This window comes from Culex pipiens, chromosome 2, assembly GCF_016801865.2.
Source record: "Culex pipiens pallens isolate TS chromosome 2, TS_CPP_V2, whole genome shotgun sequence".
NCBI classification, from domain to species: domain Eukaryota; kingdom Metazoa; phylum Arthropoda; class Insecta; order Diptera; family Culicidae; genus Culex; species Culex pipiens.
In genome coordinates this window covers 181,738,743-181,753,604 of record NC_068938.1, presented here as the reverse complement: position 1 = coordinate 181,753,604, position 14,862 = coordinate 181,738,743, and the positions used below count along the sequence as shown (strand labels likewise).

Below are 14,862 nucleotides of genomic sequence, written 5' to 3'. Positions count from 1 at the left end.
GAGTTGAGTTGAGTTGGGTGGGGGAGTTTGCATGGTTTTAAGTTAATCAACTGGTGACCGTTTTTCATGCTTCAATGGGCTCCAACTCAAAAAGTGGCACAATGACTTTTGTATAGCTTTTTAGATGTGGGGGAGTCTGACTGGTTGGCTTGTGGGGAAGCTTTTTTGCACTTGTTAGAGAGACATTTTGAGGGAGCTTTGAACTGTCTGAATGAGGTGAGCTATTTACGACCTTAGCGATGGTTTATAGTTTGGTATAAAAAAGATACAAGGATTGTTTCTTTTGAAAGTAATCAAAACTTTTGTTAATGTTGTCTAGATATACTTTTCAAAGAATAGCTATATTCAAGCTTTAATGATAATTAATAATTCATATTTCCTAATCTTAAATTGATGCTCCGACAATTCTGTTTGCTCACAATTTCCCCGAAATGCTAATCCTTACGCAAGTTTCCCAAAGCTGGTGTTTTCCTGCTCACATACACGTGAAGAAATTTCGTACTTTCATCCTCTTGTTGATTGAGGCGTAAGCTAAGGCAGTGGGCAAATAAAACGAAAACTCTTTTCCTTCCTCTCTGATTTTGGCACATACATTTATGCATGCAATATTCACGCAACGCAAAAAAAGTCAACCTTTCATCGCTTACATAGCGAGTATTTTTTTTGTGAGGGCATAACTTTCCCTCCCCTGACAAATGTTGATGGATTGGAGGTTATGATCTAACCCAATCAATCTTTGGCGATGCATGAAACCACTACGTTGCCGGTGGGAATACTTTGAATTGAAATTAATCGAGGAAAGTTTAGGGGGTGGAAATCAGTGAAGTTTGCTCAGAAAATCAAAAATATTTTTAAAAGTGTAATAAATTTACATTAATATGAGGCGAAATTTGCAATCTTGAAAAAATGCTCATTCAAGTTTTATCGAACACAAAAATTGCTCTTTTTGACTAGTTTGACTACGTGTAACAAAGGTAAGAGATATTCTGCAAAAGTTTTGAACAGGTTCACCATTCAAAAAGTGCAAGTGCATCCACCACCACGATTTCACCCCAAAAACATAGAAAGCCAATCTGACGAACAAACTAACGAAAAAAAAATCCCCAGGTTCAGATAAAGTCCCAGAAAATAACACCTGCCAGAAATAAGTGGCATGGAATAAACTTTTCCAGAGGAAAACCCACTTGACTTTGCCAAAATCCGCTGCTGCATATGATGCGTCTGGCTGATGCTTCTGTTATTTGGGGATCATTCCGAAAGCAACCCAGCTTTGGCTGGGCTGGCTGCAGATTTCCCGCGGTTTGCTTTTCTTTTTTCATGAAAAGTTTCTGCCATCGTCGTTGGACGGGGGGTCGCCACCCTGATAAGTGCAGTTGCCGTGCTTTCTCACATTCCTGACCCCTCTACCGATGAAAGTTTTGCGAGGGCAAGGACGTCGATAATATGAGTGAAGAATGAATAAGGTATTGATTTTTACACAATATTGAAGATAATATTTTTTTCTAAGGATCTAACAAAAATTTTGTTCAAGTTCTTTTAATTTTTTATTATTTTTAATCCTTGTAATAATCCGGCTGAAACTTTTTCGGTGCCTTCGGTATGCCCAAAGAAGCCATTTTGCATCATTAGTTTGTCCATATAATTATCCATACAAATTTGGCAGCTGTCCATACAAAAATGATATGTGAAAATTCAAAAATCTGTATCTTTTGAAAGAATTTTTTGATCGATTTGGTGTCTTCGGTAAAGTTGTAGGTATGGATATGGACTACACAGAAAAAAATGATACATAGTAAAAAAAAATTTGATGATTTTTAATTCAACTTTTTGTCACTAAAACTTGATTTGCAAAAAAACACTATTTTTAATTTTTTTATTTTTTGATATGTTTAAGAGGACATAAAATGCCAACTTTTCAGAATTTTCCAGAATGGGCAAAAAATCTTTGACCGAGTTATGATTTTTTGAATCAATACAGATTTTTTCAAAAAATCGAATATTGGTCGCATTTATTAAACTTCATTTTTCGATGTAAAATCAAATTTGCAATCAAAAAGTACTTTAGTGAATTTTTGATATAGTGCACCGTTTTCAAGTTATAACCATTTTTAGGTAACTTTATTGAAAATAGTCGCAGTTTTTCATTTTTTTAAATTAGTGCCCATGTTTGCCCAACATCCAATATCCATTTCAGTATTTGAGTATTTTATAAAAATATCGGTCTTTTGTGATTGTTGCTTTGAAACTTAAAGTTTCAATGCACATGTTTTTAAATTTTCGATTTTTTGGGAGCGTTACAGGGGTAAATTTCACCGATTTAGGTCATAACAAATTTTATTTAATGTTTTTGATTCCATCTTTACAAGAAATGAAAAAAAAAAACAGGTGCGCAAATAGTAAAAACTTGGAAAAAATATGTTTATGCAACATCATCGTAAACATGTCAAAGAATTTTCTTTTCCAGAAAATTGAGTTTTATTTTCTAATATAGCTTGCTGGATTTTATCTAATCTAATCTAATCTAATCGAACACAAACGCAGCCAGTCCGATGAAAGCATGCTGGAAAGTCTTGTGATTAGATTACGCCCCAAGCACTTTTCTTGTCAATATTAATAATTGCAGTACATCCGAGAACACCCGAAAATGTATTGCAAAAATTAAAGCGGCCAGCCCTACTGCGTTGTGTTTACCGCAGAGAGGATTCTGAGAACGGATCACATTTCACAGAATCTACAGGGGAGGAGGGATGCGTGGACATACCGTACCAAACGCTCCGATTTATGATTGCAGTGGTGTTGTGTAGGGTGTGTTAAGTGTAATAATACATAATTATTAATTTATATTCATTTATAATGAGTTACCTGCATACCCTGCTGAAAACAATATTTGGTTATGAATGGAGACGCATAAAGAACAGAAGCAGGATGATAAAGATTGTTAAAGTTAAAAAATTAATTGACTTTAAAACAGGAAGGTAGAAGAATTGAATTAGGATTTTACATGAATAAATATAACGAAGAAAAGAGTGAACGAAAACTAAGAGTTGTAGGAGAAAAGTCAAATAATTCATAAATTCTTTGAAAAGGATGCACTGCTCAGGATGTCCTGGACGCGCAAGATCGTGAAACCGAGTCTCATTAAAACTGGACCTAAACTAGAAGCGGCTTTTTCAGGATAATCCTTCGCCGACAAAATATCACAGCAACAGCATCCACTTTTGATAACGATTAACCTAACGCTCACTGTTTCTCACGCTTTTCCATTTATCGCGTTGAACGGTTCGAATTTCACTACTACAAGATCGAAGCTTGAATATCTACCCCCTGTGACGAAACGAGATGGCGATCCCCTGCGATGAAAAGAGGTACGATTTGGACTTGCATCCAAGTTATCGCAGAAAGTTTTATGCAACCTATGCCCATTGAAAAAAATGTCTCCGGAACGACGGAAAATGGAACAGCGCCGAAGCAAATGTCAAATGGCATGAAAACCCAAATGAAAACTTTTTTTTAAATTTGATTTTTTGTGGATAATCTTCAAAATTAGGCAAAAACTTCACTTGATACCCATAATATGAACTTTAAATAAAATGTTAACACCAAATTTACACCGCAGAGTCACGCCAACTTCGCAAAAATCGTATCGAAATGAAGAGCAATAAATGAACGAACCGACGCGTTTCGTATACACGGAAACTCTCCTCTAATATAGCTTGCTGGATTTTATGTTCATTTTCTTATGTGTATCACTCTCGACCTGGACCAAAAAATTTATAAGACTATTTGAGTTATCGAAAGAAAAGTGAGTTTTGAAGAGATTGATTATCATTTTTTTTTTATTTTCGAAAAAACGCCGATTTCCATAAAATGATTTTGAAAAAAGAACATTGAAATGGGATATTTAGTTTTATGAAATACAGCCAGAAACAAATAAAAACAAACAACAGAAAATAAAGGTATAATAATAATAAACAATGTGATCCGTTCACAGAATCTGTTTCTGCGGTTAATGCAACGCAGTAGGCCTGGCCGCATTAATTTCTGCTATACATTTTTGAGGTAACTCGGATGTACTGTAATTATTAATATTAACAAGAAAGAACTTGGGGCGTAATCTAACCACAAGTTCTTCCAGGATGCTTTCTTCAGACTGGCTGTGCTTGTGTTCGATTAGATTAGATTAGATTAAACAGAAAATATAGGTATATAAATGCCATCTAATCAGTACCTTATTTTTAAATTTGGGTAATTCTCTGCTAACTCACACAGCAGTTGCCCCGATCCCTCTTCGATTTGCGTGAAACTTTGTCCTAAGGGGTAAATTTTGTCCCTGATCACGAATCCGAGGTCGGTTTTTTGATATTTCGTGACGGAGGGGTGGTACGACCCCTTCCATTTTTGAACATGCGAAAAAAGAGGTGTTTTTCGATAATTTGCAGTCTGAAACGGTGACGTGATAGAAATTTGGTGTCAAGGGACTTTTATGTAAAATTAGACTACATTGACCCAGAAGGGTAATTTTTTCATTTAGAAAAAAAAAATCATTTTAAAATTTCGTGTTTCTTCTACCTTTGCCCGTTTTTTTTTGTTTGTAACTATGTTCTACCAAGTTGTAGAACAGACAATTACAAAAATAATTGATATATAAACATAAGGGGTTTGCTTGTAAACGAGTTATTGCGATTTTTCATCGAAAAAAAGTTTTTATCTCATCATCGTTTTAGGCTGCAAGTTATTTAAAAACAACTCTTTATTCGCATGTTCAAAAATTGAAGGGGTTGTACCGCCCCTCCGTCACGAGATATAAAAAAACGGACCTTGGATTCGTGATCAGGGGTGAAAGTTACACCTTAGGACGAAGTTTCACGAAAATCGAAAAGGGGTCCGGGCAACTTTTCCCGATTTTGTGTGAGTTGTTAGAGAATTACCCATTTAAAATGAAACATTCGTGCTTACCGCTTACACTTACGCGCTGCAGATAGTAAACGAAGTATTAACTATTTACAAAATGTAATTACATACCATTTATTCTTGTTTAAAATGTTATTCTGGAATTGTGTTTAAAGTCAGTATTCTTGCGAGTATTCAATTAAAAACAAATAGAGCAAAGTTGAAATGTAATTTCAATAGAATTGAAAATTTCAAAATTTTCCAATTGATTTCTTTGTGAGACGCCACTGCCCTCATTGAAATTCTCCGCCCATTGCTTTCCCCCACAAAATGAACTTTTTCAAACTCGCAAGTTAAAAACTTTTCAAATCGAACCGAAAAGCCAATGTTGGTACCACTATTTCCACACTGTTTGCGTTCCTCTCGCAAACAAGAGTGAGATTCCCCTACATTTTATGACAGGACTCAGGAAAAATTGACCGCCTGGGGGAAAAAAAACCTGCAAAAATTGACTGCGGAATAAGTTGCTGTGAAAACTTACCTCAAACGTAGTAAAAACTATTTTCTCAATGGAACTAAAATAACGCTCCCAAAGCACTTGAGTTTGTTGACGTAAAGCTAGGATTCGGCTGGCGGAGATCGAACGAACAATGTCCGGCACCTGGGAAAGTGGAGAAAGAAGTGATAAAAGTTAGTTTTGAAAAATTGAATGGTTGTTTCGGATTTGCAGCCTTAAATTAGGTCACCAATTAAGTAATTAAATTTGATGGAGTCTTTTTTTCTTACTGATCGAAACACTGAAAAAACATTTGTTTGCAGAAAAACTTTTGTCCCAAATATTTATTCTTTTTCCCCAGAGTTGTTTATTTCGGTCGATTTAACTTTTCTCCCTCTTCAGGATCCAGCAAGAACGGACTGGGCCAATAAATTGAATTACTTTTTTAAATATTTGGTTTGCCTCAGTAAGGGTTGCTACCCTCTATTTTGTTTTTGCTAAATTCATAATGTTTGCAAAATTTATAACTAAAAATATCGTCAATTGAAAAAAATAAATAAAAAAAAGTGAAAAACAAACAACTCAATTTAACCACCCCATTGAGACTCCAAAAAGCAAACTTTCCCCCTCGCTCGGTCAACAGGGGCCATTTTTCTTCGACGGTCATCGAGGGCGGCTCCAGATCCCCTTGAAAAATCCTCCCCCCTCCCTCACTAATGAGACACTGGGGAGTTCTAAATCACTCACACTTTTGTTCGAGAGGGGGAGAAAACAGGTTGAATCAATGCTTTCCGGGGGTTTGTGGGAGGGTCCAGCCTGGACGCAAACAATCGGAAGTTAACGGTCCGAGAAGCGGCCAGGGTGTCCTTCCTGCGATTTGCTGGAGGTTTTCGTAGTGGATGGAGGAGATTTTATTTTATTGTTGGAAAACACGAAAAAATTATTTTAAAAATAAAATTAATTTCAAACTTAATTTGGCAAATATAGATAAATATTAAATTGTCATTGATTTTCAAAGCGGCAAAAAATGGAATTCATCATTTTTTACCGTGCTTCTTAAGTGGCTGAGTCTCTTTAGCGGAGAAAATTTATTTCCGATCCATTCATTGTGTTCAAGAATCTCAAGTAGCCGGGAAATCGTTTGGCATGCAGTTTAGCAAAGGGAATTCTGTTTGCTTTACAAATATTCACGCAAAATTATAATATATAATATATATTTTCATCCAAATCCAAGCGATATATTTTCATCCAAATCCAAGCGATTTTTACGTGAAGAAACCGCGGAGAATTTCCCTTATCCCCTTAAAAAAGTGGAGTATCCTCACTTCCCGTCTTCCAAATCCCTTTTTCTTGCGCCCTGGTGGTGGTTCAAACAAATAGAAAAAAAATGGAAATGCTAGAAAACTGTTCAAAATCTTCTTCTGTGGAAATTAAGGCAGATCAGGTGAACCTGGGACGACCATAAAAAGAGCGCAAAGACAGTGAATAATTGGCCACGCTGCTGTCCAAGCTGGTCATTAATATTCTTTGAGTTTTGGAACTTTTCTTACGCAGAATTTCTAAAGCAATCTAAAACTCTTTTAAAAAGCATTTCGGAAGAATTTATTTAACTTTCCTACCAAATATATCATTTATGAATCACGCCTTAACGACACCCGTTACGCAAGGCTGTGATTATCCCGATGCCGGTAATGGCGCAAGTCCAGCCATAGAATCAATATCCGAACGCGATACTGGCAGCGAGACTCCCCAGGACATGACAACCTGCCATTTTACCGCCTCGAGGATGGATGGATGAATGGAAGGGTGCATCCGTTTTTCGCGTAACGAGCCACCACCTTACGGCCAAGAGAGGTGTGTCCATTAATTTCCCATTAGGTGACGGTGCGGAACACCGGAGATTCTCCGGCGCAACTAATGTCCCCCTCACTCCTTAATGGTCGTTTTATGGGTGACGTCGTCGGGAAGAAAGCGATTTTCCCCTGGGGGAGCTGAAGAAAATCGCTCCTGTTGCGTGTAGTTCGATCACTGTTTTGCGCTAATGAAATATTCATGGTGTTGAAGTTGTGGATTTTATCATTTCAGTATTATCTTGAATTTGAAATTGTGATCGAAAGTTCTTCACAAAGCTCGACTGATAAAAGTAATGGATTAAAATCAAAACTTTCAGAATCATCCAGAAGCCGTTAAAAGTTATGCCAAAATTGCGTCTGAAATTAAATCCAATAACGGCTTCCTGCTCCCAAATATAATGAGCGCCATATTCAGTGCATCATTTCAGGAACCAGCCAGGCAGCACATATTGTTGGCAAAAATTGCCGGGATTTGGGCCCCCATCAAAGTCTTCGTTTATGGGAGCTAAAAGTTGAGCAACTCTGCCGTCGACGACGATGACAAAGCTTCCGGTTTCACGGAGATATAAATTTTCGTAATTACTCAACCGTCAACGCATCAACTCCCAAATATCTACCGGATTTGGTAATAATAAACAGACGACGCGGCGTTGTTTATAGTCCATATGTTGGGTGATTAGAAGGGGGCGTTAAAATGATATCTTGGCTGGAACTTTTTTTATGACAAATCTTCATTTAATTTCTGTTGTAATGAAATTTTCAATGCTAAATGCTCAATTTTCCAACGCTCAAATATGTATCTCAAGCTCTTCTCTTTTTCTTGTGCGTACTTTTTTATTAAATAAAAAAAAACCTCAAGTCAAGAAAACAAGATTACTTTCATGATTTCTAAAGCAGGTATTAGACTATAATAAACAAACAAACAAAATTACCCAGTGTGAGTGAATTTGTTTGCAGGAATGTCACCCTGCATACACTTTGAATTGTTTGCGAGTTTTGCAAACTGTCAAATACGAACAGGAGCAAGTTTGTTTGTCATATTCTAATACCTGCTTAAAACCTACAAAACTATTGCTACAGAGAAAAATAATCAACAGATTTCCCAAAAAAGTAAAAAGTAAAAAGTAAAAAGTAAAAAGTAAAAAGTAAAAAGTAAAAAGTAAAAAGTAAAAAGTAAAAAGTAAAAAGTAAAAAGTAAAAAGTAAAAAGTAAAAAGTAAAAAGTAAAAAGTAAAAAGTAAAAAGTAAAAAGTAAAAAGTAAAAAGTAAAAAGTAAAAAGTAAAAAGTAAAAAGTAAAAAGTAAAAAGTAAAAAGTAAAAAGTAAAAAGTAAAAAGTAAAAAGTAAAAAGTAAAAAGTAAAAAGTAAAAAGTAAAAAGTAAAAAGTAAAAAGTAAAAAGTAAAAAGTAAAAAGTAAAAAGTAAAAAGTAAAAAGTAAAAAGTAAAAAGTAAAAAGTAAAAAGTAAAAAGTAAAAAGTAAAAAGTAAAAAGTAAAAAGTAAAAAGTAACAAGTAAAAAGTAAAAAGTAAAAAGTAAAAAGTAAAAAGTAAAAAGTAAAAAGTAAAAAGTAAAAAGTAAAAAGTAAAAAGTAAAAAGTAAAAAGTAAAAAGTAAGATTAAAAGTAAAAAGTAAAAAGTAAAAAGTAAAAAGTAAAAAGTAAAAAGTAAAAAGTAAAAAGTAAAAAGTAAAAAGTAAAAAGTAAAAAGTAAAAAGTAAAAAGTAAAAAGTAAAAAGTAAAAAGTAAAAAGTAAAAAGTAAAAAGTAAAAAGTAAAAAGTAAAAAGTAAAAAGTAAAAAGTAAAAAGTAAAAAGTAAAAAGTAAAAAGTAAAAAGTAAAAAGTAAAAAGTAAAAAGTAAAAAGTAAAAAGTAAAAAGTAAAAAGTAAAAAGTAAAAAGTAAAAAGTAAAAAGTAAAAAGTAAAAATGAACAAATGACAAATGACAAATGACAAATGACAAATGACAAATGACAAATGACAAATGACAAATGACAAATGACAAATGACAAATGACAAATGACAAATGACAAATGACAAATGACAAATGACAAATGACAAATGACAAATGACAAATAACAAATGACAAATGATAAATGATAAATGACAAATGACAAATGACAAATGATAAATGATAAATGACAAATGACAAATGACAAATGACAAATGAAAATTAAAAACTTGCAATGAAAATGGTTAAATGGTTAAAGTTTTTGGGAATAAACCTAACAAAAATCAGAAAATGTGCTGAATTGCTTGATGGCTATTCCATTAAAGGTAATTTGTAGACCTTTTACATTAAACTTAGGACCACTTTATCTCTTTCAACGATTAGACTAGAGAAGATTTCTTACTAGCTGGTTCGACCACCATGAGGTTGGTAACAATTCTGGGACTTTTTACCACGATCCTTCTGACCTATTCCACGAGTATTGATGGACTCATCCCACAAATACTATACGAACATCCCCAACATGACGTGGCCTTTGTCAACTGCAATCCAGACCTTCTGGAGAGTGTTTTACCTTGCAGGAGTTCGGCAAATCCGGTGCGGATCATGAATCGTGTTCATTATTCTACCGACCGTCAATGTTCTGTATTTTTCCTTCAATTACCGATGTCTGATAAACAGGTTAGTAAATAGAAATGTTGGTTGGAAGTCGTTACTTAATCATCATCATCCAGATAGCCAGAATTCCTTGTTTTAATGCTAAAGGACTCTGGATATTTCTTGTTCAAAAGACGAGTCTATTGGATGAAACGGTTCTATCAACTGCTAACTCTCTATGGTTTCTCGGAATAGTTAATGCCAACTTCATAATTTATGATCCTTACAGTAAGAGTTATGAAAACTTCTGGTTCAATCGATTGAACAAAAAAATCAGTGGAAATGGATACCATTATCGTGTCCATACCAAACGCTTACAACCTTACTTTTATTACGATGCCGAGTCCAAACTTACTGGGCTCGACGATGAACTCATGAGGACCATCAGTAAGTCACAAAATGCAACGATCGAGTACTTCATGTATGAAGACAACTACCCAATTTGGGTAGCTTCTCAGGATGATCCGCTGTTGAAGTACACTTATGATATGAGCTTACGTATAGGGCATAAACCGGAGAGGGACTTACTGGACAAGGTATTCCTACCAGAGTGGGAGAAACTATGCGTTACCGTGCCCAAGAAACAGCACCGTTTGATGATCCTCCAGTTGACGAAACCATTTCAGCTTGAAGTTTGGATCTTTTGCGTGGTATTTATTGCGGTGCGGTTTCTTTGCAGGAAAATAACTTACAAACTTCTTTTTTTGATGTTTATAATTTTGGAATTTATTTTAACTGAAGGTTATCTAGCCAAAGTCATTCAATTTCTCTCGAACATGAAGTTTATTCCAGATCCTAAAACAATGGCTGAATTGATTGCTCGAGGTGAAACATTCGTCCTGACTCCGGTTGAGTACACAATTATATGGAATTTCAAGGAAGCCAAAGTACTTGTTCAGGAAAACATTCGAAAATATTTCAGAACTTACGCCACGATACACTTTTGTCAAACGGCGTACATGGCGGAACATAGCGAGAGCAACTTTAACCCGCTGACGAATGATAAGTACCTATTTATTCTCGAGGAACGACTTGGGCATTTGCACAACTTTTACGGATTTGCTTGGAACCACCCGTTGAAGGAGATTTTCGAGCGGAAGTTGCGTTACGTTTTCGAGTCCGGAGTGTGGCGCAAAATTTACGATCGATACTGGACCAAGGAGGAGCAGTTTAGGAAGTTGCTGGCGCCGAATCGATACCCGATTGATTTTGTAGATCTGATTTCGTTGTGGATTATGGTGGCAGTAGGATGGATGGTTAGTTTCGTTTGGTTTGCTGGTGAAATATTTATCAAGATTCAGAAGAATCGATAAATTTAATCTAATTAATCTAAAAGTTTGTGTGGTACACCAATAAAGAAATGAATTTGATCTAATCTGATTGAAGACCTTCCGAAGAAGTATAGAAAAAAAAAAAAAACATTTTGATTTGCTTTAAAAAATAACAATTTATTGAACTCAAACATGAAACCACTAAACATTGTTTTCAAATACTCAGTGCTTTTTACAAGTTTCTTCTTCTTCTTCCCCTGATGATTTCATGAAATGTGGGTTCCGTTCATAGAATCTGTCTCTTGCGGTTAATGCAACGCAGTAGGCCGGGCCGCTTTAGTGAGTGTAATACATTTCGGGGGTTCTCGAAAGTACTGCAATCATTAATAATGACAAGAAAGAACTTGAGGCGTAATCTAACCATAAGTTCTTCCCGGATGCTTTCTTCGGACTGGCTGCGCTTGTGTTCGATTAGATTAGATTAGATTAGACTCAGTGCTTCTTACAAGTTTCAGCTAAAAAGCAAACAAAACTGGCCGTCAATCCTAGCCCCACAAAGATCCAAAGCGAGTTCAAATCCTTAAATTTAATTGGGTAATCATTTGGTCTCAACAACACTCTAAATTGATCCTCCGTGTTAACATACTGGTCGTAGATCTTCCGCCATATTCCGGACTCAAACACCATTCTCAGGTAACGCTGAAACAAGCTTCGAATCGGATGATTCTTCGCAAACCAATAGCAACTCGCAAAAGGCCTAACGCGCTCCTTGAGGATGATGATCAGCTTGTCGTTCGTGCGAGGGTTAAAGTTGAGTTCACTGTGTTCAAAAAACTGAGCAGTCTTGCAGAAATGAATCGTTGCATAGTCGCCTAGATGCTTGTCCTTGTTGATTATCCGTGTTACAACACCTTTGAATCCCTGCAGCACCTCAACTTCATCGGGGTACACTTCAAAAATTTCCTCTCGTTTGATCGCTTCGGCAATGGTTTGAGGATCCGGTATGTACTTCATATCACTTAAGAACTGGATTACCTTCACAAGATAACCTTCGGTTAGGGCGAATTCCAAGATTACAAACGATATTGAGATCAGCCTGATTTTGCCTCGTTTGCAACAAATCTTTGCTACGATAAGAGTGGCAATCAGAATCCACAGCTCAGCTTTGAATGGTTTGGTCAGCTAAAGTAAACCTAATCCTTGGTGTCGTTTTGGTACAGCAATGCAGAGCTCATCCCATTCCGGAAGAAAGACTCGCTCCAAAAAGGTATCTGTTACCGTGTAAGATCTGAACAAACTCAAGTCAAAAGTTGATCTGCTTTGGGAGTGTTCCAAAGCAAATGAGAAATTTTCTTCAACAGTTCCTTTAAAGCCGTATTCAACTGTTGCGTGGCGAGCTTCACTAAAAATATCTAAAAGTTGTTTATCCAAACCTTTAAGCTGGCCCTGTTCCAGATATAGATACGGATGTAGCATTCTTACGAGAACTCTATATTTATAGCTATAAAATTCCGAACTTTTTCTCGTGGTGAGTTGATCAATTGCTTGGGGAATTGAGACATTTATGAGATCCTTGTGAAAAATGTAGGATGACCAAAGTTCAATTTTCCCATCGTACTGATCGTACAAAACAAATACAGCGTTCAATATACCGAGTTCTTTGAGCGATTGCGATGATTTTTGAAGATCAACAGAATCTTTCATGGACTTATCCAATATTATTACAAAATATCCTTCATGATTGAAGCATGGTGTAACAGCAATCTACAATATTATTTTTCATAAAAATACAACATCAAAATATTTAAAAAAATACCGACCCCAGATTTAGTTTTTGGTAGCTGTATAAAAAACACGGAACATTTTCGGCTGTTCGTGTAACTCTTGTCAAGGTTTATCAGCCGAATTTGCAATAAACTATTCGTGAATTGCATAACACGGTCCAGAACATCCGAGTCAATGCTAACGAAGGCCACGTCATTTCTTTCAAATCTGTGCAATACTTGCTTGAAGAAAGTGTCAAAGTCTGTAGCTACAAGGTAGATGCAGAGCGCCAAAATTGCTATCAGCTTCATCGTGACCTGATAAGGTTATGTTGACTATGCCAGGACAATCTGCAGTATACATTTGCTAAAAGAGCATCCATTACAATAGTGCTAACGCAGCCTAATGGAATAAAGCAATTTGGAAAAGAACTTATCCAACAAAAATATTTATTTATAAATAACACTAGGATCGATATTCTAAAAACACTCACACATTTGGAACTCAACCTTGAACGGATCCAATTATTCCTGAACATTTCAACCAAAAAGCAAGCCAAACTAACCACCAACCCGATTCCCAAAACAACCCACAGAGGACTCAAATCTTTAAAATCGATCGGATACTCATTTGGTCTCAAAAGCATCCAGAACCGACCCTCCGCGGTGGTATGATGGTCGTAGATCCGTCGCCATATTCCGGACTCAAACACCCGCCTCATGTACCGCTCGAACAAGCTTCGAATCGGATGATTCTTCGCAAATCCATAGCAACTCGCAAAAGGTCTGACGCGCTCCTTCAGGATGATGATGAGCTTGTCGTTCGTTTGAGGATTGAAATTTTGGTCACTGTGTTCGAAAAATTGCGCCGTCTTGCAGAAGTGAATCGTGGCGAAGTCGTTTATGAAATATTGTTTGAGTTTGTGTACTATTTTCAGAATCACATTGTCGAACTCTTCCAGAACTTCAACTTCCTCTGGGTAAACTGCGAATACTTCTTTGCGTTCAATCACCTCGGCAATGGTTTGTGGATCCGCTTCATACTTCATGTCGGTTAGGAATTGAATAACCTTCACTAAATAGCTTTCTGTTAGAGCAAATTTCAGTATGAGGAATGCCAACACAATCAACCGCAACTTGACTCTTCTCCATAGAATCCTGAAAATTACATAAACCGCAATAAAAATCCACAGTCCTGAATCGAATGGTCTCGTCAGCTGAAGCAATCCCATCAATTGATGTCGTTTCGGTACGGCGATGCACAGTTCATCCCATTCCGGTAGGTAAACCCTATCTAGAGCCGTGTTTTGTTTGGTGCGAGATCGGAATAAGCTCAAATCAAGAGTTGAAATGCGATCCGAATCCCCGTAAGCAAACGATACGTTGTCTTCCCTGAACCCCCGTTCGACATACTCAACCGTTGCGTGATGCGCCTCACTGATGATGGTCAGCAACTGTTTGTCGAAACCTTTGAGTTGACCGTGTTCGATGTAGAAAAATGGGATTAGGATTCTTAACAGGACACGATACCTGTAGCCACGAAAAATGTGGCGCTTGCTGGTGAAAAGTTGATCGACAGCATTTTGAGTCGATAAGTTTGAGTGTTGTCCTTCAAATATGTTGTACGAAAAAAGTGTTATACTGAAGTTTGACTGGTCATAAACTACGAAGATTGCATTGAATATGCCCATTTCTCTTAAAAAGCTTGATGTCTTTTGAAAGTCGACATTATTTGAAGATTCAGCAAGCAGAACTATGAAATATTTTTCTTGATTGAAACATGGTATTTCCGCAATCTGTCAAATTAAACAGCTGTTTAGTTGACTCATGTTTCACACATTCAACGTTTACTTACATCAGTTTTAGTTTTAGGATTTTGGATGACAAACAGGTTGCAAGGACATTTTATAGATCTTTTACCGTTGCCGACGAGTCGTGGTTGACTTTTCATAGAATGTAAAAATATGTCCAGAATATCCCGATCAACGT

General features: G+C 36.3%; 1 protein-coding gene across 1 annotated transcript in view; it reads right to left on the bottom strand.

Annotated features, from left to right (window-relative positions):
• The window catches only part of LOC120429091 (exostosin-1), a 411,287-nt gene that overhangs the window by 39,394 nt on the left and 357,031 nt on the right, over positions 1-14,862 (bottom strand). The window contains exon 5 of the mRNA XM_039594256.2: positions 5,432-5,551. Within this exon, the coding sequence (XP_039450190.1) occupies positions 5,432-5,551 (120 nt within the window). The remainder of the gene's footprint in view (positions 1-5,431; positions 5,552-14,862) is intronic.